Source organism: Nomascus leucogenys, chromosome 22a (genome assembly GCF_006542625.1).
Source record: "Nomascus leucogenys isolate Asia chromosome 22a, Asia_NLE_v1, whole genome shotgun sequence".
Taxonomy (NCBI): Eukaryota; Metazoa; Chordata; class Mammalia; order Primates; family Hylobatidae; genus Nomascus; species Nomascus leucogenys.
The window spans coordinates 39,257,989-39,285,712 of NC_044402.1; the positions used below are offsets into that span (position 1 = coordinate 39,257,989).

At 51.7% G+C, this 27,724-nt stretch overlaps 2 protein-coding genes across 9 annotated transcripts in view; one reads left to right on the forward strand and one right to left on the reverse strand.

Moving 5' to 3' along the window:
• Window positions 1-26,283, forward strand: part of NRL (neural retina leucine zipper) — a 35,389-nt gene extending 9,106 nt beyond the window's left edge. Inside the window, exons 2-4 of one of the 3 annotated variants that reach the window (XM_003260671.4) lie at window positions 21,657-21,882; window positions 23,505-23,912; window positions 24,829-26,283. In XM_003260671.4, the coding sequence (XP_003260719.2) occupies window positions 23,532-23,912; window positions 24,829-25,161 (714 nt within the window). In that variant the 5' untranslated portion in view covers window positions 21,657-21,882; window positions 23,505-23,531 and the 3' untranslated portion in view covers window positions 25,162-26,283. The remainder of the gene's footprint in view (window positions 1-21,656; window positions 21,883-23,504; window positions 23,913-24,828) is intronic. The other 2 variants (XM_004091898.3, XM_030803868.1) reach the window with 2 other exon arrangements.
• On the reverse strand, window positions 1,998-12,035 carry PCK2 (phosphoenolpyruvate carboxykinase 2, mitochondrial). Of its 6 annotated transcripts, none has more exons than XM_030803852.1 (11): window positions 11,912-12,035; window positions 11,325-11,404; window positions 9,044-9,289; window positions 7,770-7,954; window positions 7,479-7,682; window positions 6,893-7,080; window positions 6,407-6,569; window positions 5,914-6,132; window positions 3,232-3,369; window positions 2,871-2,966; window positions 2,161-2,615 (listed from the first exon to the last, which is right to left on the reverse strand). In XM_030803852.1, the coding sequence occupies exons 4-11, from the start codon at window positions 7,825-7,827 to the stop codon at window positions 2,161-2,163; spliced, it is 1,521 nt and encodes a 506-aa protein (XP_030659712.1). In that variant the 5' UTR covers window positions 7,828-7,954; window positions 9,044-9,289; window positions 11,325-11,404; window positions 11,912-12,035. The 6 variants fall into 6 exon arrangements, with proteins under 6 accessions (XP_030659709.1, XP_030659708.1, XP_030659710.1 ...); XM_030803851.1 differs by lacking the exon at window positions 11,912-12,035 and adding an exon at window positions 11,732-11,886; XM_030803848.1 differs by lacking the exon at window positions 11,325-11,404 and having other exon boundaries at window positions 2,003-2,615; window positions 11,732-12,028.
• Window positions 26,284-27,724: the final 1,441 nt, after the last annotated feature.

Consider the following 27,724-nt stretch of genomic DNA (forward strand, 5'->3'; position numbering starts at 1 on the left):
TTACAATTTAAAACTTGGTGGGCAGATGAAGCATCCATTCAGGCTGCTCGCAATGCCCAGTCCCAACCTCAAATTAATATAACTGCAGACCAACGTTTCTGGGTCAGCGGCTGGGCTGGTTTAGATGCACAAGTGGTCATGCAGGATGATGCCATAGAACAGCTTAGAGGAGTGTGCATTAGAGCTTGGGAAAAAAATCACTTCATGTGGAGAACAGTACCCTTCCTTTAGTGTTGTAAAGCAGGGACCAAAAGAACCGTACACAAATTTTATAGCTCAGTTACAGGCGTCTCTTAAAAGGTGATTGTAGATTTGGCTGCTCAGGATATAGTGTTGCAGTTATTAGCTTTTGCCAATGCTAATCCTCATTGCCAGGCTGCTCTGTGACCTGTTAGAGGGAAAGTACATTTAGTTGATTATCTCAAGCTCTGTGATGGTATCAGACGTAATCTGCATAAAGCTACTTTGTTGGCACAGGCAATGGCAGGACCAAGAGTGGATAAAGGAAATACTCCATTTCTTGGAGCTTGTTTTAACTGTGGGAAGCATGGTCATACTAAAAAAGAATGTAGAAAAAATCAGCGAGTTAGGCCGCCAGATAGAAGAAAAAAGAAAACTGCTGAGCCTGAAATATGTCCAAAATGTAAAAAAGGAAAACACTGGGCTAATCAGCATCACTCTAATCAAAGAAGGGGGACATGTTGGGAATAGGCCCCCAAAATCTGGCCATAAACTGGCCCCAAAACTGGCCATAAACAAAATCTCTGCAGCACTGTGACATGTTCGTGATGGCCATGACACCCACGCTGGAAGGTTGTGGGTTCACTGGAATGAGGGCAAGGAACACCTGGCCCACCCAGGGCGGAAAACCGCTTAAAGGTGTTCTTAAACCACAAATAATAGCATGAGCGATCTGTGCCTTAAGGACATGCTCCTGCTGCAGATAACCAGCCAGAGCCCATCTTTATTTTGACCCATCCCTTTGTTTCCCGTAAGCAATACTTTTAATCTATAATCTATAAAAACAATGCTTATCATTGACTTGCTATCAGTAAATATGTGGGTAAATCTCTGTTTGAGGCTGTCAGCTCTGAAGGCTGTGAGACCCCTGATTTCCCACTCCACACCTCTATATTTCTGTGTGCGTGTCTTTAATTCCTCTAGCGCCGCTGGGTTAGGGTCTCCCTAACCGAGCTGGTCTCGGCAGTGCCTGGCACACAGAAGGTGCTACAGAAGTGTTGTTAGCTGTCCTAATATTGAATATGCTTCCGTAAATACTATGCAACTCCTAGTGCCAGGTCAGGCAGGGGGAAGAACAAATTTGAGAACTGACAATGAAGCCACTTCACTGGAGAATGGAGTTGTAGAGGCTTCTGCAATCTAAGTGGGAGATCAGGAATTTTAGGCCTGGGGGCTGTACTGAGCAGCTTGCTGAGGCCCTCACTTTTTTTTTTTTTTTTTTTTTTTTTTTTTTTTTTGAGATGGAGTTTTGCTCTGTTGCCCAGGCTGGAGTGTGCAGTGGCGCAACCTTGGCTTACTGCAAGCTCTACCTCCTGGGTTCACACCATTCTCCTGCCTCAGCTTCCCAAATAGCTAGGACTACAGGCGCCCGCCACCATGCCCAGCTAATTTTTTTTTTTTTTTTTTGTATTTTTAGTACTGATGGGGTTTCACCGTGTTAGCCAGGATAGTCTCAATCCCCTGACCTTGTGATCTGCCCGCCTCAGCCTCCCAAAGTGCTGGGATTACAGGCATGAGCCACCACGCCCGGCCTCACCCTTTTTTTTTTTTTTTTTTAAAAGAACTCAGGACATAGAGTGGATAGTGTCTTCTCCCAGCAATTCCTATGTCTGTGACCCAGTTCTAGAGCTGCCTGTAAAACAGATCTTTGATTGTGCCGGACTGTGCTTCTTCCAGGGGCTGGAAGAAGAAGATTGTGAGATTGGTGTTAGAGGGAAGCCTGTGAAGATAGGTGGGAAATGAAAACAGCACAAATCTTGTGTAAAATAGATAAGCATCTATTATTGGACAGTCTTTGTGGGAAGGTCTATGGCACATTGAAGATGTTAGTTAATATCAAATTGCTCATATTTTCTGCAAGGTGGCTTCCCTATTCCCAGATGAGGGTGCTACGTCCTCTTGCTAGACTAGGGCCTCAGGTCACATTTTGTGCACACGTCTCTCCAGGGCTTCGAGCTCAGCCAACACCTCTTTGGGCAGATCCTGGTTGACCTGCTCTGTCAGGTAGCTCCGAATGTCACGAACCTCCTGTTCCCAGAAGTCCTTGGGGAGGGAGAACAGCTGAGTGGTGTCTATAGCTCCGAGGCCGCTGAGATCCAAGGCTCCTTCCTTTGGCACCAGCCCAATGGGTGTCTCTCGGGCACTGTCCTCCCCCTCTAACCGCCGGCAGATCCAGTCTAGCACCCGAGCATTCTCCCCAAAGCCTGGCCACAGGAAGTGCCCTGCCTCGTCACGCCGGAACCAGTTGACATGGAAGATACGGGGCAGCTGGGCCCCCTTGCGCCCTTCCATGCTCAGCCAGTGTTCCAGGTAGTGCCCGAAGTTGTAGCCAAAAAAGGGCCGCATGGCAAATGGGTCGTGCATGATGATCTTCCCTAGGGAGGGAAGCAAGATGGGTAAGGAATCTTCCTTCTCACTGGGGAAGGGAAGGGCACCCTGCATCCAGTTGGAGGAAGCTGTGAAAGGCTTATGGTTCTGAATGTCTTCAGCGATGGGGAAAAGATAGAAGTGGGAAGAGGTGGGGCCATATCAGACTCCAGGGGTGGACAAAAGGAAGGTCTGACTCAGGAAGGGAGACAGGAGGTGCTGTGTGCACACAGAGGAGAGAGAGGAATGGCGAGGGTGCTCACCTTTGTGTTCTGCTGCAGCAGTGGACTCAGAGCGCATGGCGCTGCCCACAAACACCCCATGACGCCAGTTGAAGGCCTCGTATACCAGGGGTACCCCTAGATCACCAATGAACAGAGTCACAGGCAGCCCTTTTCTTTGGACCCTAACTCCAGCCCTTCCGGTGAGCTTGACTGCTACTCTCTCTCCTAAGACCTTGGCTATCCCATTTTCAGACCCTTTGCCTCCTCCCAAGTTTGCATTCACCAGGGGAGAACTCTGGAGACAGGTGAGATCCAGGCTGAGGCTCAGGATCAGAGGGAGGTAGGCCCTAATACAGAGATAGCCCTTTTGCCAAGAACATGGAGCTCATATGTTGTTTACCTTTGGGTCTGCGGCCACCAAAGATGATGGCGTCAATGGGGACGCCCTCTGGGGCCTCCCAGGCTGGGTCCATGATGGGGCACTGGCGAGCCGGGGCACAAAAACGAGAGTTGGGATGTGCACAGGGCTCCTTGTCACCTGGCAGAGGAAATACAAACACTATTATTTCCAAGGTCATGTTGACCCCCAACACACACATACATGGGCACACATTCTTGCAGGGTTCTTTTTTTTTTTTTTTTTTTTGCCTCATCAGCTGCCTAGAACCTTGTGTGATAAGGAGCAGAGGGAAGGGGGCCAGGGCATCTTCAAGAGCTCAGGTTATTTAGCCATGAAGGTGCGGCCAGCTGAGCTATGTGAGAAAAGAGTGGGAGAGGAATTGGGGTTTGGCAGGGCACTAATGTTTGTACCAAGCTACTGGCACTTGGCACTGACCAGGGCTCAAGGGAATGGGGTTAGATATGGGCATAAGGTTATAATAATTTTTCCCCCAGAAACTATTTCATTATTTGTGAGACTATTATTTAAATAAATACCCAAACCTAAAGCAAAAACTGAGAATGTCAGCTTAGTACTTCAGAGAATTGACTTTCCGTCAGCAAACCGGGGAAGACAGACTCTCCTAAGTTATCAAAATGCAAATAGGAATTTATTTTATCTTTTTATTTTTGAGGCAGAGTCTTGCTCTGTTGCCCAGGCGGTAGTGCAGTGGTGCAATCTTGGCTTACTGCAACCTCCGCCTCCCAGGTTCAAACAATTCTCCTGCCTCAGCCTCTGCAGTAGCTGGGATTACAGGCACCCACCACCGTGCCTGGCTGATTTTTTTGTATTTTTAATAGAGACGGGGTTTCACCATGTTGGCCAGGCTGGTTTCAAACTCCTGACCTTAGGTGATCTGCCCACCTTGGCCTCCCAAAGTGCTAGGATTACAGGCATGAGCCACTGCGCCTGGCCTGATTTTATTTATTTAATTAGTTAATTTATTTATGAGTCAGAGTCTCACTCTGTCACCAGGCTGGAGTGCAGTGGCACAATCTTGTCTCACTGCAACCTCTGCCTCCTGGGATCAAGCAATTTTCCTGCCTCCTGAGTAGCTGGGATTACAGGTGTGAGCCACCATGCCCGGCTAATTTTTGTATTAGAGACGGGGTTTTTGCCATGTTATCAGGCTGGTCTCGAACTCCTGACCTCAGGTGATCCAACCGCTTCGGCCTCCCAAAGTGCTGGGATTATAGATGTGCGTCAGTGTGCCTGGCAAGGAATTGATTTTAAAGCTAACAAAATGTTGGTGATTTCCCTGCCCTGCTTAGACCCTGATGAAGTGATAGGGCTTGAAGAATAGAGATAGGGATATCACATGGGTAGGGATAACCTCAGGAGCCCAGGTCACACTTGGCACCTTCAGGTGTCCTGGAGGGGGATTGGGACTAAGTCAGTGGCACATGTATGAAGCACCACTGTGTGGCCCCTGAGTGGACATGGTGCCTTCTCTGCTGGAGGTTGCTGGTCAGACCTGGGGAGTGGGGAAGCCACGGGGCCAAAATCCTCACCCTCTCCCATCCGCCGGCTTCTGCCTGCCATCGCAGATAAGAGCCATCCTTCATCAGCACCCAGTGCAGGATCCTAACACAGGGTATTATTCTGGGAATTGAAGCTGGGGACAAGATGCCCTAGTTGTGCCCCCAAATCTGGAGATGATGAAAGGGTTGGGGAACTAGCCTGTGGGGAAAGATGAAAGTTTCCTGGATTTCTCAGTTGGGTGGGAAGGCTGAGGGGGGCTTAATGATGGTGTTAGTAAAAATAAAGGGTGATTAGATGAAGCAAGGAGCGTGACTGCTAGGCCAGCTTGGCAAACCTGAATATAGGCTTCAGTGACCACAAGGCCACCCTCCCCTCCCATGCTCTTCTTTGCCCCCGCCTCTTGGTGTCTGGACTGCCTGACTGCAGAAGGCCATGGAAAGAATACTGAAGGTCCAGAGTGCAGGGCTGAGGGAGAGGTGGGACTCCCAGGCGCCCAGGGTAATGACAGGATTCAGAAACTAGCTTCTGAGAAAGACTCAAGCACTGACCTGATTTTGTTTGTAGGAAGGATTGGGGTGAATGCTTTGGAGGGACAGGGGAAGGGTGAGGGTAACAATACTGACCTTTAGACAGTGGTTATTATGCAGGGGACAGTGGGAGCCAAGTGGCAGGAGGAGAGTTGGAGCAGAGGAGGCAGCTTTCCTTTTTTCCTAATGGGCCAAACTTTATGGATAGTGCTTGGAGCCAAATACCTTCTGTAAGAATGTTCAAAAGTCCTTCCTTTTCCTTTCATTAAAAAAATCCAGCTTGTATTTATTATTGAGAATTTACTGTGTATTTGTCAGTGTGCTAAGCCCTTTTTATGCACTATTTAATCCTCCAAAAACCTCATGAGATAGGCACTATCACGACTACCTTCATTCAACTGATGTGGAAACTAAAGCTTAGGGAAGTTGAGCAACTTAGCCAGATCACAAAACCAGTGACTAGTGGAGTTGGGACATGGACTGAGATTTCGCCTGGGACTGGAAACTGCAAACGTTCATGACTTCTGTGCCTCCTGGCAGTCCTAGAAGATGATTGGAGGTTGTGGAGAAAGCTTTTCCACCATTAAGGTGCTGAGGCCTGGAGGCTGTGCCACACCTTCCCCACTGCACATACCAGGTTTCCAGGGTTTGCCCAGCCAGGAGGTCACAGTAACACCAGGTGGAAGAGGCTGGTCAATGCCCTCCCAGTACACGCCACCATCGCTGGTCTCAGCCACATTGGTAAAAATAGTGTTACTCTGGATTGTAGCCATGGCATTGGGATTGGTGGTGGCAGAGGTACCAGGGGCAACCCCAAAGAAGCCGTTCTCAGGGTTGATGGCCCGGAGTCGACCTGTTAGGAGAAGTGAAAGAAAGGAAGGACCAAACAAGGAAAACTTGAGATGTAAGATCAAAGAAGGTCCTGCTCCACCCCACCCTGTCCTGAGATGGACCCAAGATCTGATGAGGAAAGGCTATCTCTAGGGTGGCTGGGCTGCCAGAGGAATGGAGCAGGGTTGGGTGTTCAGGAAACTTTCTCACTGACAAAGTCACTGTGAACACTAGAAAGGAGACCCCGAGGCTCTGACAAGAGCCAGAACCAAGAGTGTGATCTGAGGGTCCCTCACCTTCACTGTCAAACCTCATCCAAGCAATGTCATCCCCCACACACTCCACTTTCCAGCCTGGCAGTGCGGGCCGCATCATAGCCAGGTTGGTCTTGCCACAGGCACTAGGGAAGGCGGCTGCCACATAGCGCTTCTTCCCTGCAGGGCTGGTGATGCCTAGGATCTGTGCATTGGGGAGAGAGGGAATAAGAAAGAGGTCACCAAAGGTCAGGGCATGGTCTGCATGGGGAAGGGCAGCTAGGGTTTTAATAGGGAGGACCAATGTTTATTCACTAGGTAAGTGACTGCCCTGCCATCAGGCCTGGGTTAGTGGCAGGGGAAATCTCAACATTCAGCAGCCTGAGGCCAAAGCTTTGGGCCTTCAAGTAGAGTCCTCACCCACCAACCTGGCACCTGGCAGGAGGGAGGTGAGGCTGAGGCAGACTGGCCAGGCCCCACCCCTAGCCCTGTCCCCGGCAGCTGCCCTGCTTCTCACCAGGCCCTCACCAGCATGTGCTCTGCCAGCCAGCCCTCATCCCGGGCCAGCCGAGAGGCGATGCGTAGGGCAAAGCACTTCTTGCCCAGCAGGGAGTTGCCACCATAGCCGCTGCCGAAGGAGACGATCTCCCGCTGGTCGGGCACGTGGCCAATCAGGGTTTTCTCTGGGTTGCACGGCCACTTGCTCACCGGCTCCCCTGGGGACAATGGGGTCATGGGGCTGCTGGCAGCGGCATCAGGAACTGGGATGTCAGGGGCCGGAGGGATCAGGGATTGGCAGGAGAGACACTTGGGAGCAGTAGCTTTGGGGTTTCGCAGGGGTGGCTGAAGCCCCCCCACCTCATAATAACCATCAGCTTCCATGCCCCTATTCTTGGACATGGATTTTTCTCAATCTTGTGCAAAGTGCTCTGCAAACACAGCCTCATCCCTCTGCTGGGACTGCTGCTCTGGATCTTGGGAATTAGGTTGCCAGAGAGGACAGGTTTTTAGAGTCTGTGGAGAGGTAGGATTTGGGATTTCCTCCGAGTACAAGAAGGCTCCTCCGAGTACAAGAAGGCCTCTGTGTCCCCCTTGGGGCAGAGCAGGTGCTTACCATGTCCTGTCAGGGGCTGGCCCACAGAGTGCAGACACTTGACAAAGTCACCATCTCCCAGGGCCTGAAGCACGGGTGTCCCCAGTCGGGTCATAATACGCATGCTTGCCACCACATAGGCTGAGTCAGTGAGCTGCACCCCAATGCGGGACAGCGGGGAGCCCACAGGACCCATGCTGAATGGAAGCACATACATGGTGCGGCCTGTGGAGGAAGACATCCCCTGGATGAAGGGTTCCAAACCTGTTCATATCTTCCATGCCCTTGCCACTGTGCCCCTGCCCTGGTTACCCTGCATGCAGCCTGGAAACCTCTCATCCACAGCTCGCTGGAAATCAGCTGGGGACATCCAGTTGCCCAGCTGCCCACGGGCCCCACCAGCCGGGAGAGGTACCGTGTCCCGCTGAGAAGGAGTTACAATCACTGTCTTGCTCTCTACTCGTGCCACATCCTTGGGGTCTGTGCGGGCCAGCCAGCTGGGGGAGAGGCGATTGTCAGGAAGATGGTGGCCAGCAGGTTTCCCTTGTCCCTAGACCCACTTTTTCAAGTCCAACTTTGACTCCAGGTCTTCTGTTGGCCTTATTTTTCCCCACCCAATCACATCTCAGTCCCTTCCTCCAGGCTTTGTCCCATCTAAGGGGTGTTCCCCAAGGTCCCAGCCCTCTGGGGGTCTCTGCCTCTGGCAAAAGCTCCCTGAACTGGTGAGGAAAAAAAAAAAAAGCAAAGGATCTTATTTATATCAGCTTCTTCATTTAACATTAAAATAAAATACAAACTACAAACCAGGCTGGGCGCAGTGGCTCAGGCCTGTAATCCCAGCACTTTAGGAGGCTGAGGTGGGTGGATCACTTGAGGTTAGGAGTTTGAGACCAACCTGGCCAACATGGTGAAACCATGTCTCTACTAAAAATACAAAAATCAGCTGGGCGTGGTGGCGCATGCCTGTAATCCCAGCTACTCCGGAGGCTGAGGCAGGAGAATTGCTTGAACCCGGGAGGCAGAGGTTGTTGTGAGCTGAAATCATGCCACTGCACTCCAGCCTGGGTGACACAGTGAGACTCCGTCTCAAAACAAAAACAAAACAAAACAAAACAAAAAAACAAAAAAAAAATCCCAGTTTCTTTCTTTTTTTTTTTTTTGAGTCAGAGTTTCGCTCTTATTGCCCAGGCTGGAGTGCAATGAAGCGATCTTGGCTCATTGCAACCTCCGCCTCTTGGGTTTAAGTGATTCTTCTGCCTCAGCCTCCCAAGTAGCTGGGATTACAGGCATGTGCCGCCATACTGGGCTAATTTTTGTATTTTTTGTTCTTTTTTTAGTAGAGATGGGGTTTCTCCATGTTGGTCAGGCTGGTCTCAAACTCCCGACACCTGATGATCCACCCGCCTTGGCCTCCCAAAGTGCTGGGATTATAGGCATGAGCAAATCCCAGTTTCTGAGTCCGTTTACCCCAAAGCTCTCATTCTTGTTCATTCCACTGGGAAGTTCTAGTTAAGTTGATTTTGCCTTGGTGAACCCAAAGTGGCCTCAGTGCACCTATCTTGCAGGTTGTGGAGCCCAAGGCTTACCAGTTATTGTACTTGGGGAGCTTTCGGATGAGGCCCTGCTGCTCCAGCAGGGTCAGTGTGGCAGTATTCTCAGCCTCAGTTCCATCACAGATGTGGATGCCCTCTGGTTGGCACAGGCGGGCACTGTGCTCTACAAAATCTCGAATGCCAGTGGGGAGCTGGCCCAGATCTCCACTAAGCACTCGCAGGGTCTGGATGCTATGGCATGATGGCCAGCCCAAGGGGCTCAGCCCATGCCAGCTAAGCCTATAGGAGAAACAGAGGCAATGAGCTAGCTGCTGTCATCGAGAGTGGACAAGGCAGGTGATGGGAGAGACAGAAAGCTTGGGCTGCAGTCTGCTAAAACATGTCTGCATGCAGGGACCATGAAGAGCAGGTTGCAGTTGGTGTGTGGGATGTGTTCAGGACACATGTATCTTGTAGCCTTTATGAGGCTTGAGGAGGGTGTCTCCTGCTCAGCGAGGGACAGATATGGCCAAATGAGCAAAAAAGGCACATGCCTGGCTGTGTGGAAGTATACATGTAGGCATGCTGATGTTGCTGCATGTGTAGCCCATGCCCATGTTTAACTGTTTAATCAACGTTTAGAAATAAGTAGGGAGATGGCTGGGCATGGTGGCTCACACCTGTAATCCCAGCACTTTGGGAGGCTGAGGCAGGTGGATCACGAGGTCAGGAGATCAAGACCATTCTGGCCAACATGGTGAAACCCCATCTACTAAAAATATAAAAATTAGCTGGATGTGGTGGCTTGTGCCTCTAGTCCCAGCTACTCAGGAGGCTGAGGCAGGAGAATTGCTTGAACCTGGGAGGTGGAGGTTGCAGTGAGCCGAGATCGCGACACTGCACTCCAGCCTGGGCAACAGAGCAAGACTCTGTCTCAAAAAAAAAAAAAAAAAAAAAGAAATGAGTAGGGGCCTTTGGCCCAAGTGTCAAGACAAGAAGTTGGGCCCAGGTGACAACTTAATATGTCTGGTGTTTGAAGCCTCATCCATTTTATTTCCATTTTCAAGTATAGTTTTTTATAAATTAAAATGGCAGCTGTTTTTAGTCTTTCCTTCTGGTGTGTATGCTGAAAGACTATGAAAGCCCCAGGCAAAGGTCCTAGTCTTTCCAGTGCCAGGTTTCTAGATGAGGGCTCTTGCACAGAGAATAGGTGACTGGATGCTGGGCTTCCAGGCCCTGATCTGCTGCTGCCCACTTGGACCAACAATGATTGCATAAAATGTTGCCCTCGGGTAAGTATTTTTGAACTGTGTGGAAGGTTGACCACTGGGAAATGAGTGTCACTGGCTGGGGTCCATGGGCTGAATTCTCAGGAGGACAGCGTCCTGTTGTCTGGCCTCTCATGGCCCTGGGAGACAGAAGCAAGGTCTGCTCTGATTGGCCTGGACCCAAGGTGGAGTAAGCCCGAGAGAGCAAAGACCATGAAAGGGGTGTTACTCTCCTCCTCTAACAAGGCCTCGCCCATCAGAAACTGCCCCCACACCCAAGACCACGTGACCCCGTGCTTCCCCTGGCTTTCCTTCCTAGAGGCCACATGCCTGGAGAGCTTTGGTGTTGGTGGGAGGGTGGAACAGCAGCCTGCTGGCAGCTCAGACTCAGAGGGTGTTAGCCTGGGGAAGGGAGAAAGCTCAGAGCATGGATGCGGGAGCTTGAGTCTGGCTGGGGTAGAAGCTGGGGTGGTTTCCGCTAAAGCAGGATAGATGATCAGTGTGGCCCCAGGGGCAGGGGAGGAGGGCTACTGGGACCTGGGTCTGTTCCTGCCTCAGAGGGAAGTTCTCCGTGAGCATTAATTTTCGAGCACACAGTCTTGAGGAGAGCCTCTCTCCAGCTGGAGCCTGGCTCACGTTATCTCTTGTAAAGCCCCCACACCCTCCTACAGCCCTCTAAGTGGGACCTTTCCTTCAGAGACCACCCACAAGGGCTGCCCAAGTGGAACGGGCTGTGCGACAGATGTGGGTCACTTCCGACTCGGACAAAAGCTGAGAAGAGAGGCCTCAGAGAATAAATAGAAAGGAGACTAAGAAGCCGGGCAAACAGGAAGAGCCTGGGGGCTCCAGGCCTGGACAGAGGAAGAAGCAAGCTATGTAAGAAACGAAGGCAACTTGGCGCCCTCCTCCCATCTTGCTTGCCTCCCTCCCCTGGCCCCAGGTCCCTTGGGCTGCCCTGGACTTCCCGCCAGGTTCCAGTCCTTCCAGTCTGGGAGAGGCCGGAATGGATGTGTAACCTTCCACTTTCTTTAGGGGGCTCTGAGCTCAGTCTCCCGGGGCTCACGTACCCTTGTCCCCAGGGCCCTGCTACCTCTCGAAGTACCCTGGAGCGCTGGCTGACAGCCCGTTAGAGGTCCGAGGGAGGTATCTGGGAAGGAAAGGAGGATATGCGGAGACCCGGCTCAGCAGAGACGAGCGAGGAGGGAGAGGAAGTTCTGAGAGTGACAGAGATCGCGCGGTCAGAGGCGAGCGAGGCAGAGAAGGGGAGGTGCGGGCGGAAACGAAGAGCACCGGCCGGCTGCCCTCCCAAGAGACGCGCGGCGCCGGAGGCTGGACCCACAGCAGTCGCCCCTGCCCGCCTCCGCCTAGGATGGGAAACCTGGCGGAGGCTGAGAGCAAGAGAGCGCCACTGGCAGCCCCGAGGGGACGAGCGCAGCGGAAGGTGCGGGTGGGCCCCGGGCCGGGGGTCACTCACCGCAGGCCGGGGCGGTACAATGCGGCCATGGCACCTGGGCAGGGGCTGCGGGGTGGCCAGGAACCGAGCGGAGCCGGGGAGGTATGGAAGGCGGGGAAGGAGGGAGCGCGGCGAAGCGAGCCACAGCAGAGGCTGGCGGGAGGCGCTTAAAAAGGAGGGGGGCAGGCGCGGGGGCGGAACCTGGCAGGGCTGGCACTAGGTTTCCTCCGTCCCGCCGGCAGGCCAGCTCCCTCGGCCCCGGGGCTCCAGGCCCCAGGTCAGCCCAGCCGCCGCCCCAACCCCTGCCTCCCAACCGCCAAACCCACCTCTCCCATTGGAGGACTGGGTCCACTCTTCGGCCCCCGACTTCGAGGCCCCGCCCCCCATCCGCCACCACCCTCCCAGCCGCACATGATGTAACTTTGAGGACTCTTGCTCCGGGGAGAGACACTAGGTGGCAAACACGCTAGGACCGAGGGGCGAGGCCAGGGGCGGGAGACCACAGGGGCCAGACGTCTAGAAGTTAGGGGGTTGGGCATTGCCTTTCCAGTTCCTCCTCCTCGGGACGCGACACCCTGAGTCCTGGGCCTTTCTGTAGTCCAAGTGCCCAATGCCAAGGTCCACTTAGTCCCCAACTCCTAAATCCCCGTTTCTCCTCCTGATCAAGGCTCCTTTCTGCCTTACCATGAAATGGTGGAGTCTCTCCACCCCTGGGTCTCTTCCTTGGTCCTCTGATCTGGTCATTCTCCTCTCCCGGCACACCCCCTCTCCCCCCGACGGAGTCTTACTCTGTCACCCAGGCTGGAGTGCAGTGGCGCGATCTCGGCTCACTGCACACTCCGCCTCCCGGGTTCAAGCAATTCTCCTGCCTCAACCTCCAGTGTAGCTGGAATTACAGGCGCCCGCCACCACACTCGGCTGATTTTTTGTATTTTTTGTAAAGACGGGGTTTCTCCATGCTGGCCAAGTTGGTCTCCAACTCCTGACCTCGTAATCTGCCCGCCTTGGCCTCCCAAAGTGCTGGGATTACAGGCTTGAGCCACCACGCCCGGCCTGGTCATTCTTTCTCTCCACAATCCAATGAGGAAACACATCTGCCCACCCAACTACCACCATAAAGTCCTCAGTTGATTTCTCAGTCCTCAGATCAGAGGACCAAGGAAGAGACCCAGGGGTGGAGAGACTCCACCATTTCATGGTAAGGCAGAAAGGAGCCTTGATCAGGAGAATCGGGGATTTAGGATTTGGGGACTAAGTGGACCTTAGCACTGGGCACTTGGACTACAGAAAGGCCCAGGACTCAGGGTGTCGCGTCCCCAGGAGGAGGAACTGGAAAGGCAATGCCCAACCCCCTAACTTATAGATGGGTTAGTATACCTCAAACTCAGCATATCTATGATGGGTGTCTGCTCAGCATCCACTCCCCCTTTCTGGTAATAGCACCCTGATTTTCTTTTGGGGAACCATCTCCTCAGTCTATATTGTCATGTGGGTCTGATGTCACCCCTCTTGGGGGTAGGCTTGCAGCTTAGGCAACTTTTGTGTTCCTCACTCTGGCCACAGCAATCAAGGATGTTCAAGGATGGGCATGAGATCTCTCTCTGGGACTTTTTCTGAAAACTTTGGAAGTTAGCTCTCTTTCTGCTGAGTTGCTGAACTGGTAGAATATAAGCCTGGAGCTGCTGAGTGTTAGCTTGGCACTGCAAAGCAGGAACCTGTCTGAGACAGAAGCCAGCCTAGAGGAAGCAGAGCAGGGAGATGGCGAGCAGTGGATTCCTGACTTCAGTTACAGGAATCGATGCATTTCTTTTCTTGCTCAAGCTAATTTTAATTGGAGTTCTGCCACTTGCAACAGAAACAATCTTGATTCTCAGATTTCTTGGAGTTCTGTGCTGGAACATAGTGGGATAAGGAGAGCTGGTCTCCTGCCATGGGTTTGCTACTGGTCCCCGTCTCTTCCCCCTCAGGCTCTAGCCTACACTCAATCTCAGGTATATGTATTTGGATCTCTTTCCCCCCAGTTCGTAGATCCAAACTCTGTCCACACTTACCCAGCTGCAAACCGATACCTCTTGGCCAACCTTTGGGCCTAAAGGTGTGCACACTGGTGGCAGCATGGTTGACCTGAAGGTCATCATCTTCTCCATAATCCTGCACCTGCCCTCATGGTTTCCTACCTCAGCAAATGGCACCATCATCTGGCCAGTTGCCCCAAAGGGAATCAGTCGAGACTATTCTTATCCTCCATAGCTAATCAGATGCCAGGACCTTTGGATTTGTGCTTCTCAGCCCTCAAGTCTGCAACTATCCCCATGGCCGGGGCCTTAGTTCAGGGCTTATCTCTCACCTGGCTTCAGGTGATAGCTTCTAAGGCACTTCTTGGACTCCTGCCTCTCCAAACACCAACCCCTCTCCCTACCAAGCCACTCCCCACACTGTGCATGCAAATCCGCTTGGAGAGTTAAGAGAGAAGAATAATGTTTATGGTATGGACAGTAGGTGCCAGGCTCTGTGTCAGCAACTCTGCATGCATAATCTCATTCCGTTTCACAACTATATTTTACATATGTGGACACAGGCTTAAAGAGTCATTTGCTCAGTCACCCTAAGGGAAGAATCAAGGAAAAAGGGAGGCAGGACCCCAGAAGTATGCCAACATATAACACCCTAAATCAAAAGTCAAATGCCGCACATGACCTCCAAGATGCCCGCTTGGGCCTCTTCCAAGTGTACTTTCCTTTCTTTCATTCCTGCTCTAAAGCTTTTTAATAAACTTCCATTCCTGCTCTGAAAAAAATTATTCCTGAATATTTTATACTTTTATGCTATGATGAATGAAATTTTCTAATTGTTTACCACAAGTACATACAAATAAATTTGTTTTGTGTGTATTGAAAAAAAAAAGAGTCATGTGCTCAAAGTCACACAAATGGTTAGCAGGAGAAATGGAATCTGAATCCAGATCTTTCTGACTCTAATTACCAAGTCCCCCTCTCCCTATAAATCCTATACTGTCCCCTTGATTTACCATTAAAAGTTAGATCATATCACTCTTAAGCTTAAAATCTCTTCAGGGCTCTTTCCATCACATGATATCTTATGTCCTTCATAATCTGACTCCTATTTATCTAATGTTGTCACCCTCACATCCCCACTTGCCTCCTTTGCTCCTACGTACTGAACTCTGAAGTTTCCAGAGCACTTCTGTGAACTTTTTCTGGGCATCTGCACTCAAATTAAACACACACCATCCTGGCCAACATGGTGAAACCCCGTCTCTACTAAAAATACAAAAATTAGCTCGGTGTGGTGGTGCACACCTGTAGTCCCAGCTACTCAGGAGGCTGAGGCAGGTGAATCACTTGAACCCGGGAGTCGGAGGTTGCAGTGAGCTGAGATCGCACCACTGCACTCCAGCCTGGGCAACAGAGCAAGACTCTGTCTCAAACACACACACACACACACACACACACACACACACACACACACACACACACGCCTTTTCTGTTCGTCCCTTAGAATGAACATCTATTTCATCTGTGTTGCTTCTAGCCCAGTATATGCCTATATTTTTGTACTTTACTATACTGTAGTTACTTTTATATCTCTGTAATCCTCACTAGAGTGATAATTTCAGTCTTGTTTTTCTCCTAGTTCCTAGCAGTACCTGGCCTATAATAGGCACTTAATAAAAGTTGGTTGAATAAAAGAATGAATGAGTGCCACGTTTCTGAATTCTTCTTCCCCACCATTACTTTCTTCTCTAGCTTTAGGCAGACGGAGCAAGGGGCTCACGTGCGGATTTCCTTGCACTGCTCATTTCCCCTTATCTGCCACACACTTTTCTTTAGTTCCCTGCCGGGAGAGCCTGGCCCACCAGCTGGCCCCATGTCCAAGGAGTACCACCAGGGGGCAGAGTGTGATCTGCATTGTCCTCTCTGGGGCCTCTGGGTTCATCCTTGAAGTCTCACAGCCCCCGAGTAGTGATGCTGTGGTGTGCAGCCCAGATTCCCGCTTCAGGATCATGATGCTCATTGTTCCAGCTGCTGAGTGTTGGCTGCTGATGGCTTACAGCTGAGTACTTCCTTGAGCACTATCTGTGGCCAAAGGGGGCTGTCTCACCAAATGCAATGCCCGCTTCCTGGGGGCAGTATGTATCCAATGAATGGTTGTTATAAAGTACAGAGGCCTAGCCCTTTGTCTCAGTTTGGAACAACTCTGAAGGTCCATCCCAGCCCCAGAGCTCTTTAGGCTCAGCTGATTACAACTGCAGTGCCATTCAACTGTTCCCTCTCTCGGGTCCTGCTACTCTTTCTTTGAAAGTCCCCCCTATGCCCCCCCCCCTCAATAAACCACCTGCACACAAGATTCTGTCTCAGAGTGTGCTTCCAGTTGCAGATATTCCCCAGGCTCAACTTGGTTATGGCATTAGTCCTCTAATCTGACTCTTATTTCATTGTTGCCTTCCTCCACAAACACAAAGTGCTGACATACGTGATCCTTTCGAACACAAATCTGATCACATCATGTCTCTACTGAAAACCCTTCAGTAAGCTTCTCCCTGCTCTTAGAATAAAGCCCAAACCCTTAATGTGACCTCCCAGGCTCTGCATGGTCTGGCCCCTGCTGACTTCTCCAGCCTCACCTATCATGTTCTTCCCACCTTCCAGGCTTTCTACTCTCTGGCTACATGGATCTTTTCTTAGTTTTGTGAATACGTCTACGTCTTTCCTGCCTCACAGCCTTTGTATATGTTGTTTCTGCCACCTGGAATTCCCACCCTGTCCACACCTCCAGGCAGGGTCACTTCTTATTCACCTGACCAGTCTTGGTTTAACATGACTTTCTTAGGCAACCTGTCCCTGTGATGTATCCCTTCTGGCCTTGTATTAGAGTATGTCTTCATGGAAGAAAATTTCATAGCACCCTGCCCTTCTTCTTCATAGCACATTCATCTCTGTTTAAATGGTTTGTTTTTATGTAGACACATCTCTAACATATGTAGGACCTGCGGCAGGAGTACAAATAGAGGCCCTCAAACCTTGTGTTTAAATATTTAAAATGGGCTGGGTGTGGTGGCTCACGCCTTGTAATCCCAGCACTTTGGGAGGCAGAGGCTGGAGGATCACTTGAGCCCTGGAGTTTAAGACCAGCCTGAACAACATAGTGAGATTTCTTCTCTACAAAAAATAAAAAATTAGCCAGGCATGGTGGTGTGCACCTGTAGTCCCAACTGCTTGGGAGACTAAAGTGGGAGATAGCTTGAGCCCAGGAGTTCAAGGCTGCAGTGAGCTATGATTGCACCACTGCACTCCAGCCTGGGTGACAGAGCGAGACCCTGTCTCAAAAAACACAAAACAACAACAACAAAAAAAGGTTAAAATGTATAACTCAGGGTCAGGCGCAGTGGCTCATGCCTGTAACCCCAACGCTTTGGGAGGCTGAGGCGGGTGGATCACTTGAGGTCAGGAGTCCGAGACCAGCCTGGCCAACATGAAACCCTGTCTCTACTAAAAATACAAAAATTAGGCCAAGAGCAGTGGCTCACGCCTGTAATCCCAGCACTTTGGGAGGCCAAGGCGGGTGGATCACGAGGTCAGGAGATCAGGACCACCTTGGCTAACACAGTGAAACCCCATCTCTACTAAAAATACAAAAAAAAAAAAATTAGCTGGGCGTGGTGGTGGGTGCCTGTAGTCCCAGCCGGAGGCTGAGGCAGGAGAATGGCGTGAACCCGGGAGGTGGAGCTTGCAGTGAGCCGAGATCACGCCACTGCACTCCAGCCTGGGGGACAGAGCAAGACTGTGTCAAAAAAAAAAAAAAAAAAAAAGTCAGGCATGGTGGTGCATGTCTGCTACTTGATAGGCTGAGCCAGGAGGATCACTTGAACCCAGGAGGCAGAGGTTGCAGTGAGCCGAGATCACACCACCGCACTCCAGCCAGGGCGACAGAGCTGTCTCAAAAAAAAAAAAAAATGTATAACTCAGGCTAACAAACTATTACACAAAATATATTCTGTTCTTCTCCCTTGACAAATATATTGACAAATATATACTTCACAATGGCCTGGAAGGCCAGGTTCAGATTTGTATTTTATTTGGAATCCTCAGGGTTCTAAACCAGAATATGATGGTGCAGGGGGATGTGGTTTTGGCCACTGGCCCTCAGCTGGGCCCACTTCGCCTCCCACCCCGATACCATCTTGGACTGCAAGGGGCCTTGTGTGGAACCATGTGGACCTCCCATCAGGCCATCCCAAGTCTGTCCACAGCCTCCTGCAAGCAGCTACCCCTTGTCTACCCTTTGACCTTGGAATGTGTGAACCAGTCATGTGGCCCAGCCGTGGGAGGGCAAACCCAGGGAAGAGGTTTATGTGGGCCCTAGGAGTGGGCTTGGGCCTTTTGGACAGGGAATGCTTAGCTATCTGGAGTGTGGCCCTGAGAGGATTAAGGTATGGGCAGAGGAGAGTTAGACCCCTCACCCCTGTGGTGGGACATAGCCAGAGGAGGGTCAGAGTGGAGCCTTCTAAAGCACAGGGCCCAGGGCAGGGGCCACTCCTGCCTGGGCCTAGGGACAATAATTTATTTATTATTATTTTTTTTGAGACAAGGTTTCTTTCTGTCTCCAAAGCTAGAGTGCAGTGGCACCATCATGGCCCACTGCAGCCCTGTCCTCCCCAGGCTCAGGTGATCCTCCCACCTCAGGTTTTGTATTTTTAGTAGAGACAGGGTTTTGCCATGTTGCCCAGGCTGGTGTCGAACTTCTGGGCTCAAGCGATCCACCCGTCTTGGCCTTCCAAAGTGCTAGGATTACAGGCGTGAGCCACTGCACCCAGCCAAAGGGCAATAATTTGATGTTTCTCTGTTTTATCAGTCTGTAAGTTTCTTGAAGTCAGGGCTGGTATCAGTCTGTTACTGAGGAGTCGCTAATGCCTTACTCAGGATGTGGTGCAGAATAGGTGTTTAATATGCATTTGTCAAATGCATGTAGGAGGTACACCAAGAAGAGATTGAGGATTTGGATCTATTACTGAAGATCTAGATACCATGAGCCAGAACTAGGAATGAGAACCAGTCTTTCAGGTTTCCAAAAATGAGAGTGCAGGACAGAGGAGAGGAGGTAGCATCCTGGAATGCTGACTGTCTCATCTTCTCTCTTTCCTCTTCATTTTCTATCCCACTCTGGCAGGCCCTTTGCCTGCCTGCCCCTCTTTCCCCGTTGTCCAATATCATTCCATCCATATCTTGCTACCTTTCTGTCCTTTGGCCACTGTTCTTCGTCTGTGGCCTATCTATGTGTCTGTTTCTTTTTATTGGTGTCTAGGTCTCGGTCCCCAATCTTATGTCCTGTCTCTTCCTTCTACCACTCTTACTGTTCTAGTCCTTGTTCCTCTCCACCCGTCCTGTTGTCCCCTACTCCCTTCTTGGTCCTCTCCTGGAAGACTTCCTCTCTTTACCCATCTCTTCCATGTGCCTACATCTTTCTATCTCCTTTAATTCAAATCCCCATGGAGACCCTGACTTGTCCTGTCCTCTACCTCACATCTACACCTACTGCATCCTTAGTCTCCTTCCTCTGTTCTATTATTCCTGGAGTCACGCTGGCTTCATCTTTTTCATCCCTAGATGTCCTTGAGCCCTTCAGTCTCAGTATTCATTTCTCAGTCTCCAGTGGATACGGGAGATGGGCTCTGCTTTCTGGGTCCCCACTGACTGCCACAGACTCTCCTCTCTGTGCCCTTGGTCCTTTCCTCTGGCCCAGACTGGGCTCAACCCTCACTCCCCCAACTCCTTTCCCTGGTTTAGTGGTGCCTGGTCTGAGCCCCAAGCAGCTCAACTCGCCTGAGCTTGTTTAGTCTGACTCCCTTAGCCCGTTAGCAGCTTAGCCCTCCCACCTCTCCTTTGAGCCCTCCAGTAAACAAGAGGATCAGTGCAGACCTGACAGCTGCTGGTTGGGGGCAAGTGTCTGGCCAGGCCAGAGCAGGCACGAAAAAGGGGCTGCACTCAACACTTCCCATTCCTTCTTCAACCAGGGAAATTGTAGAGTCTCTTTCCTGGGTGTCCACTTTAGAGAGCTACATTCCATGGGCATGTGGGTGGGGTCCTGCCTCTCCATGATCCTCATTCCCATTTTGCGGTTGGTTCCTAGGCCTTAGGCTTTTTTATTCTTTTGAGAAAACAGCAGTAGATCCAGGCAGTCACAGAGAGAAGCTTGAATGGTGACGATGGTTTCTGCTCCTTAAAACAGAGACCCAGGTGTGGGAAGAGAGTGATATCATCTGATCTAGGTTTTCCAATATGTGTATGGAAAGCATGGTAGGAGAGACCACATACACACGCACAGACAAACATATACACATGCCTCCCCAGGGAAGCTGGGTAGACTGTAGGCATTCTGTGTGGTTCTCAAACTTTCTTTCTTTTCTTTTCTTTTCTTTTTTTTTTTTGAGATGGAGTCTCTCTGTGTTGCCCAAGCTGAGTGCAGTGGTGCGATCTCGGCTCACTGCAACCTCTGCCTCCCAGGTTCAAGCGATTCTCCTGCCTCAGTAGGAGTAGCTGGCATTACAGGTGCCTGCCACTATGCCCAGCTAATTTTTGTATTTTTAGTAGGGATGGGGTTTCACCAGGTTGGCCAGGCTGGTCTTAAACTCCTGACCTCAAGTGATCCTCCCACCTTGGCCTCCCAAAATGTTGGGATTACAGGTGTGAGCTACCATGCCTGGGCTTCAAGCCTTCAAGCATGTCAGACTTGCTAGAAGGGCCTTAAAACACAGATTTCTGGGCTCCACCCCCAGAGTTTCTGACTCAGTAGATTTAAGGTGAGATCAGATAACATGTATTTCTAGCAAGTTCCCAGGTGATATGGATGCTGCCGCTCTGGGGACCACACTTCAGAAACCACCATCTTAGATAATCTGTATCTGCCAGCTCTTCCCCAACATCTAAGGCTGGGACCAGGTTAAGTTTTATAAGTGATGACCTTTGGGGTCTGATGGACACCCAGGCCTCTGTGTTGAGAAAGAGGACCTATTAACCCCATGGGAGTATTTGGGTGGCCTTAGAAGGTAGGGAGTGGCCTTTAACTCCATAGACCCTATTTAAACAGCTTCGGACAGGTTTAAACATCTCCTTGGATAATTCCTAGTATCCCTGTTCCCACTCCTACTCAGGGATGATAGCTCTAAGAGGTGTTAGGGGATTAGGCTGAAAATGTAGGTCACCCCCCAGCCATCTGGGAACTAGAATGAGTGAGAGAGGAGGAGAGAGGGGCAGAGACACACACAGGGAAAAGGTGAGAGAAAGCAGAGGGCATGTGAGGCCAGTTACAAAAGTGTCTCTGATGGACTGGTGGTGATTAGATTTCAATGTCCCTTAAGGCCCAGAAGGAAGGAACAGAGTTCCCTGTTCTCTTTTTTCCTACTCCTTCTCCCAAGCTGGTCTGCCTGTCCTGGGGCTGGATCAACAAGAATGGGAGAGACAAAATACGGTGGTCAAGTCCTGGAGATCCCCTGTGGGAAAAGTTGCTTTCCTTTCTGATGCAACGGCCATGAGGGGCATAAAACCAGTCAGCATGAAGGTGGGGCAGAGGCAGAAATGTGAGGATTCTTGAAAATAGGAAACAGATCCAATAGGCCAGGTGAGAGTGGGCCTGGGAGAGCTAATAGTCTCCAAAGACAGATGAGGGGCTGCAGGGCCTTGGAAGGTGGGGGTGCTGGGAGTTTGTCTGGTCCTCTTTTTCCAGTCCCAGGCTATGCATGGCTAGGGCTGAGGGTTGTGTTCACGTAGAGGGGTGGTAGTTGAGACCCATGTGGCTGTCTGAATTGGGAAGCTGAGCACTTGGGAGTCGGATCATCAGTGAGGAGCTTTGTTGGGGAAGATGCCCCCTTTCCTTCTTTGAGAATAAGCATACTTGTACTCTCCTCTCTCTCCATTTCCCCCAACCCCAGGCCAGTAAGATATGCAAATGATCTCCTTACCTCATTGGTTGGAGGCCTCAGGACCACAGATGACCTCAGAGAGCTGGCCCTTTAAGAATGCCCTTTGGGCTCTGTGCCCACAGCCCCCTGGAGCTGAGCAGAGGCACCAGGTCCTGCTCCATGGAGCCTTCAGTCTCCTGGGAAGCAGTGCCTGTCTGGCTCTGGCACTGACCACATCCTCTCGGCCATTTCTAAAGTGAGTATATCCAGGGCCTACCTGGGTGCCAGGCTGCTCACCTAGAACCCCGTCTTTCAACACCTGCTCTCTGTTGTCTGTTTTCAAGAATCCTCACACCTTGGTACCCTACTCTACTCCCACCCTGACTGGCCTGTGTCCCTCACTGCTATCACGTCAGAAAGATAAACAACCTTCCCCACTACTCCTTCTGTACATCCAATTCTTTCTGGGTACCTCTCTGTGTCTCACCATCTCCTTTCTGCCAAGACCCAGTTCCTTTAATCTGTGTCTGTTTCCATCCCCTCTGTCCTCTCAAGGGTGACAGGTTCCACAGAGAGGGCAGCAACCCTGCCCTGGAACAGGAAGAGAGAGGCCTGGGTCTTCCTCTTTGCCTCTCTGGGTAGAGCCTGGGGGTCTGAGATGTGGTTGGAAAGAGGGCTACCTAGGCTTGGGACATCTAGAAGGAGCCGAAGTCTAAGCCCTGGGGATGAACACTCCATGCCGCGCTCCTTCTGGGGATGGGGTGGGAGTTACTGGAATTGGGAGCTGGACTACAGCTTGGACTTCAAGGCTGGGAAGGGTATCTGAGGTCACCCAGCCAGAAGTTCCTCAGGTGAATATGTGCCCCATGGTTGTAACAGACAGGAGAGTTCCTTGGTGACATAAGTTTAGGACACTTTTTGTTGAACTTGAACAGATGGTTTACTAAAGGATCGCTCAGGTTAATATGCTCTTGTGCTATGTGTAGGAGGCAACATTTCTCAAAGTTATCTGAGCACAGACCTCTTCATAGGTATTGTTCAGAATCAGTGTTCCAGAGAACACTCTTTGGTATATGTTACAAAGTCTAACTGCCCTCATTGAACAGAAGGGAAAACGGGTCAGAAGGGTGAAGGTGATCTGCTCAAGTTCACACAACATAACAAGTTCTGAATAGAAGAAGGAAAATCAATCTTGGTCCCGTTGGAGAGACTGGCCTTGAGGAAAGATGGTGGCCAGTTGATTCTGATCTTTCTAGAACTAATTCTAGGGCCTTTCTTTTTTCCATATAAAGCCTCTTGCCCCTACAAAAGGGATTCATTGATTGATTAATCCATGGAACAAATGTACACTGAGGGTCTTCTATAGGCAAGGCACTTCCCTGAGTGCTTTGAGAGACAGAGAGCTATAAGAACACATTATCCTTGGATCTTAAAATTCACAGCATACATGCCTTCCCACTGTCCTAAAATATACACTCACTCTGTCACAATTAATTAAGCAATTTTAAAAAATGGCTTGGAAATGGAATGATGCCTTTTGAGATGACAGACCTCTCGGCATGTCTCAGCACTAGGGTTGGGAGCACTGCCATACTGCTCTTGCTTTTCATAGATCCTGAGGCATCAGTGGGGCGAGAGGCTGTGCTGTCCTCTTCCTCCTTCAGGAATTCAGCTGCTTGTCCCCTGTCAGGAGTCCCTGCCCTCTGAAAGGTTACTCTTCAGCCTGGCGGGGACTGTGCAGTGAACAGAACTGCACCATCCCTCTGGCTTTCCCAAACTCTTGCTCCAGGGCACTTGGGCTTTGAGGGAAGAGGGACTTGGTGAAGAGGGGATGGCAGGTGGCCTCCATGTGCTCCAGACCTCTCCTCCTCTTTGCAGGTGCACCCCTCCCAGCCCAGCTCCAGGATGGCCCTGCCCCCCAGCCCCCTGGCCATGGAATATGTCAATGACTTTGACTTGATGAAGTTTGAGGTAAAGCGGGAGCCCTCTGAGGGCCGACCTGGCCCCCCTACAGCCTCACTGGGCTCCACACCTTACAGCTCAGTGCCTCCTTCACCCACCTTCAGTGAACCAGGCATGACGGGCACGACCGAGGGCACCCGACCAGGCCTGGAGGAGCTGTACTGGCTGGCTACGCTGCAGCAGCAGCTGGGGGCTGGGGAGGCATTGGGGCTGAGTCCTGAAGAGGCCGTGGAGCTGCTGCAGGGTCAGGGCCCTGTCCCTGTTGATGGGCCCCACGGCTACTACCCGGGTAGCCCAGAGGAGACAGGAGCCCAGCACGTCCAGGTGAGTGGTCAGCAAGCTGGCCTGAGGGGAGGCAGGGCAAGGAAGGAGGACTGCCCAAGAGAGGAAGGGGAGCTGCCAGAGGAGGTTGTGGACTGGGACAGGGGACAGAGGGCAGGAGAAGGGAAGAAGGTCCCTTGAAAGAAATCAGATCGAGAAAACTACATTCTGCTTCTCCCCCTTTTCTTAAAATGGAGAGAAATGAGTAGGCTGAACCAGAAGGAGCAGGGAGAAGATAAGATTAGCAGAGAATCCAGAGGGAAGAATTGAGCTGGGGAGTGGGCGACTCCGGGAGGTAAACAGATACACGGAGTGTGGAAACCAGGGAAAGGGTTATGTGTGGAGTGGAGCTGGGTTAAGACTGGTTTAGATTGGCCTTTTCAAGACTTCGTGCTTCCCAGCCCCCCAACCTTCTCAGGAAGGATTGGGACTCATCCTATTAATTACAGACACAGATGGGGGTGTTGAGGGCATTAGGATGTAATCCAAATCCTGTAAGGGTCACCGGGTTGCGGGCTTCAGAACAGGGAAACGCAGCGCGTTGGAGGGTTGGGGGCTGTCTGGGTGCGGGTCCACTGGACACACCCCGGCCTGGAGCTGGATGCCGGGGATCCCAGAGACGAGCCCGGGGTTTAGGTGCGCGATGGGCTCGCCTGACCGTGGCCGGCCCCGCACCGTGGGTCACCCGCCTGACTGGAGCAACGGTCAGCTGGGGGGCCCGGGGAGCGTCGGGGCCTTGGGCAGGGTCTGGACTGAAACAGACTGCGTGAAAGGGCGCGTCTTCCCGTGAAGGTGGGAGCCGGGGCGGGGCTGTGCCGGGGCGGGGCTGTCCCGGGGCGGAGCCCGGTAGCCTCGGGCCCTCAGGGCCGAGCAGGGTGCGACCTGGCGCTGACCCGGTTTCTGCACTCTCCCTCCGCAGCTGGCAGAGCGGTTTTCCGACGCGGCGCTGGTCTCGATGTCTGTGCGGGAGCTAAACCGGCAGCTGCGGGGCTGCGGGCGCGACGAGGCCCTGCGGCTGAAGCAGAGGCGCCGCACGCTGAAGAACCGCGGCTACGCGCAGGCCTGTCGCTCCAAGCGGCTGCAGCAGCGGCGCGGGCTGGAGGCCGAGCGCGCCCGCCTGGCCGCCCAGCTGGACGCGCTGCGGGCCGAGGTGGCCCGCCTGGCCCGGGAGCGCGATCTCTACAAGGCTCGCTGTGACCGGCTAACCTCGAGCGGCCCCGGGTCCGGGGACCCCTCCCAACTCTTCCTCTGAGCCGTTCAGAGCACCTTGTGGTGTAGTGGGTTGGGTGGCACCGCCCAGGAGGCGGCTGCACGGTTCTCTGCATCGTTACCAGAGCGCCTTCTGGTCCTAGCCACGCCCTGTATGACCGCGCAAATATCCCCAAAGCTTTTGGGTCCTCAAGTCATGCCCGAATTTAGATGCTGGTCATTTTCTGGAGAGGGGTCCCCTCCCCTTACGAACCCAGAAACCCAGCCCACATGACCAGCACGCTGAGCTCTGCAGGGACCAGTGCCAGGCACTGGGGGGTGGAAGTGTGGTGACACAGTGAATGGGAGGTGGAGGAGGGTTGCAGCTCCCACCTCAGTTTAGTTTTTAATTCAAGGTTTTCAACCTGTAACACATTAAAGCTGTAATTAGCAATGAGGCTGTATTTTCATTCTGAAGCTTGTAACCTCCCCATTTTAGCACTACAGAATTTTCAAGATTTCAATATCCAACTACTAGACAGATTAGGACCTCTATCCAAGATGCTTTTTCCCTGCCCAACTCTGCGGCCTTCAGGGCTCAGGGCAGCAAAGGCCTGAAGACTGAGCTCTGGGGGTTGTTGGTGTGGGTTGGGAGAGAGCTCTGTGCAGAAGTCTGGAAACCTGGGTCCTAGTCCCAGCTCTTCCATGGGATCCCCCTGTCACCCTGAGCAAATCAACTGCTTCCTGGACTTGTGTTACTTCATCTAATTCTCATGTGGATTGGACGACTTCTGCTCCCTTTCCAGTTCTGGCATCTCCCCATTATGGAAGTCCTGGTGGTCTCCCCAAGAAGTCCCCAAGACAATCTCGCCAAAGGCACCTCCTATCCTGCTGCAGTTTCCCAGCTGCAGCCGAGGCAGGGGATGTGCAGCCCAGGTGAGGAAGCCTGGCTTCTCTGTGAGCGCCTACATGGGTCCTCTGCAGCTCCCTCCAGGCTGTCTGGGCCTCCAGACCTGCACAGGGTGCTCCTGCCACCTCCCACCTCTCTGAGGGCTGAGGCGAGACTTCTCCTGGGATGACAATTTGCTGAGAGAGTGCAGCTTTTGTGAATTAAACTTGAAGTCCAGGCAGAATTCTAATGCAATCAGCTAAATGTTCTTGCAATTTAAGAAGTGTTCATTCTTTATCCCTGCTTCAGGCTACTGTTTTGTGTGTCTGTGTGTGGGAGAGGGAGAGAGAGAGAGAGCAAGAAAAAGGGAAGTCCCCACCTGGAGCTGAGTGGCACATCTGTTATGGAGAGCCAATGGAAATGGGGTGGAGGGGCAGGCATTGGAACAGATGGATCCTCCCCCTCTCACCACCACCACCACCAAACTCAGAAGCCTCAGTGGCCCAGCTCGGCCTGTCTGTGGCTATCCAGGTCTCACAGTTTCCATGGTAACCCAGTCCTCCAGTTCAGCAGCCTAAGGGGAGGGCAGATGGGGCCTCTGGGCAGAGCACAGGCGTTGTGCTGGGAGCGGCCGCCTCACCAGTTACTGTCATCTGTCCTCTACCGGACATAATAAATGGGAGAAGCTTTGGGGCATGGGGGAAGAGGCTCCCATATGTCCCTCTTCCTTTCTACCCCCTCTCTCCACCCCCTCCCCAGCTGTCTCTTCTCTTCCCATCACAGTTCTTGCTCCCTCTTTCCCCTCCTCTATCCCAGCTCATCCCTCCTCCGCTTAGGAGCCTGCAATGGGAGTCCTCTCCTCCATCACTCTCAGAATTTCTCTCGTCTCCTCTCCCTTCCCCACCATTGGCCACTGGCCATCCTCTCTGGCTCTGGATTCTCTCTCTGAGGGGCTCACAGAACCTTTAGCTTCTCTTTCTTCATCCCCTTCCACACTCATTGTTGAAGGGAGAGCATGGGGCAGGGAGGGTCCTTCCAGGAGCCCAGCTCTTTTTCTCTCACGCTAAATTTCACCTGTGTCTATCCTTGCCTGCCCTGGAGCTGTAATTCAGACCCACTACTTTTCTTGTTCACTTTTCTCACCTGCATGGCACACAAAGGCAGACAGAACCATCCACAGACACCTGAGCACACAACTAGGCCACATATACAGTACACATACCTTGGTCTCAAAAGGATACTCCTGGGTTACCTGAGTATACTTAAAAAAAAAAAAAGTTGCCCACTGTAGTGATTAAGAGTAGTGCTTTAGGTGGGGCGCAGTGGTTCCTGCCTATAATCCCAACACTTTGGGAGGCCAAGGAGGAAGTTTGAAACCAGCCTGGGCAACATAGCGAGAACCCTGTCACTATAAAAAAATAAAATAAAATAAATTCAGATGTAATGGCATGCACCTGGAGTCCCACCTACTCAGGAGGCTAAGGTGGAAGGATAACTTGAGCCCAGGAGTTCGGGGACGCAGTGAGCCATAATCGTGCCACTGCATTCCAGCCTGGGTGGCACAGTGAGACCCTGTTTCAAGTTGTAGTTCTACCAGTTTTTTGACCATGGGTGAGTTAAAATCAAGCCGCACTTGATTGTCAGAAAAATGGTGAAAATAATGGTAACCACCTACTGAGAATAAATGCATTTAAATAAGCACTTAGCATAAAGTTGACACATGCTACGTAGTGATATT

What these genes read in the sequence shown, in the direction of transcription:
- PCK2 (XM_030803848.1), bottom strand. Translation starts at nt 11,760, where the DNA reads ATGGCCGCATTGTACCGCCCCGGCCTGCG. An exon ending in CCAGCCCCTGACAGGACATG is followed by an intron (nt 7,081 to 7,478) that starts GTAAGCACCTGC and finishes CATTGTCCCCAG; the next exon opens with GGGAGCCGGTGAGCAAGTGG. An exon ending in GGCTGGCAGAGCACATGCTG is followed by an intron (nt 6,570 to 6,892) that starts GTGAGGGCCTGG and finishes CCCAATGCACAG; the next exon opens with ATCCTAGGCATCACCAGCCC.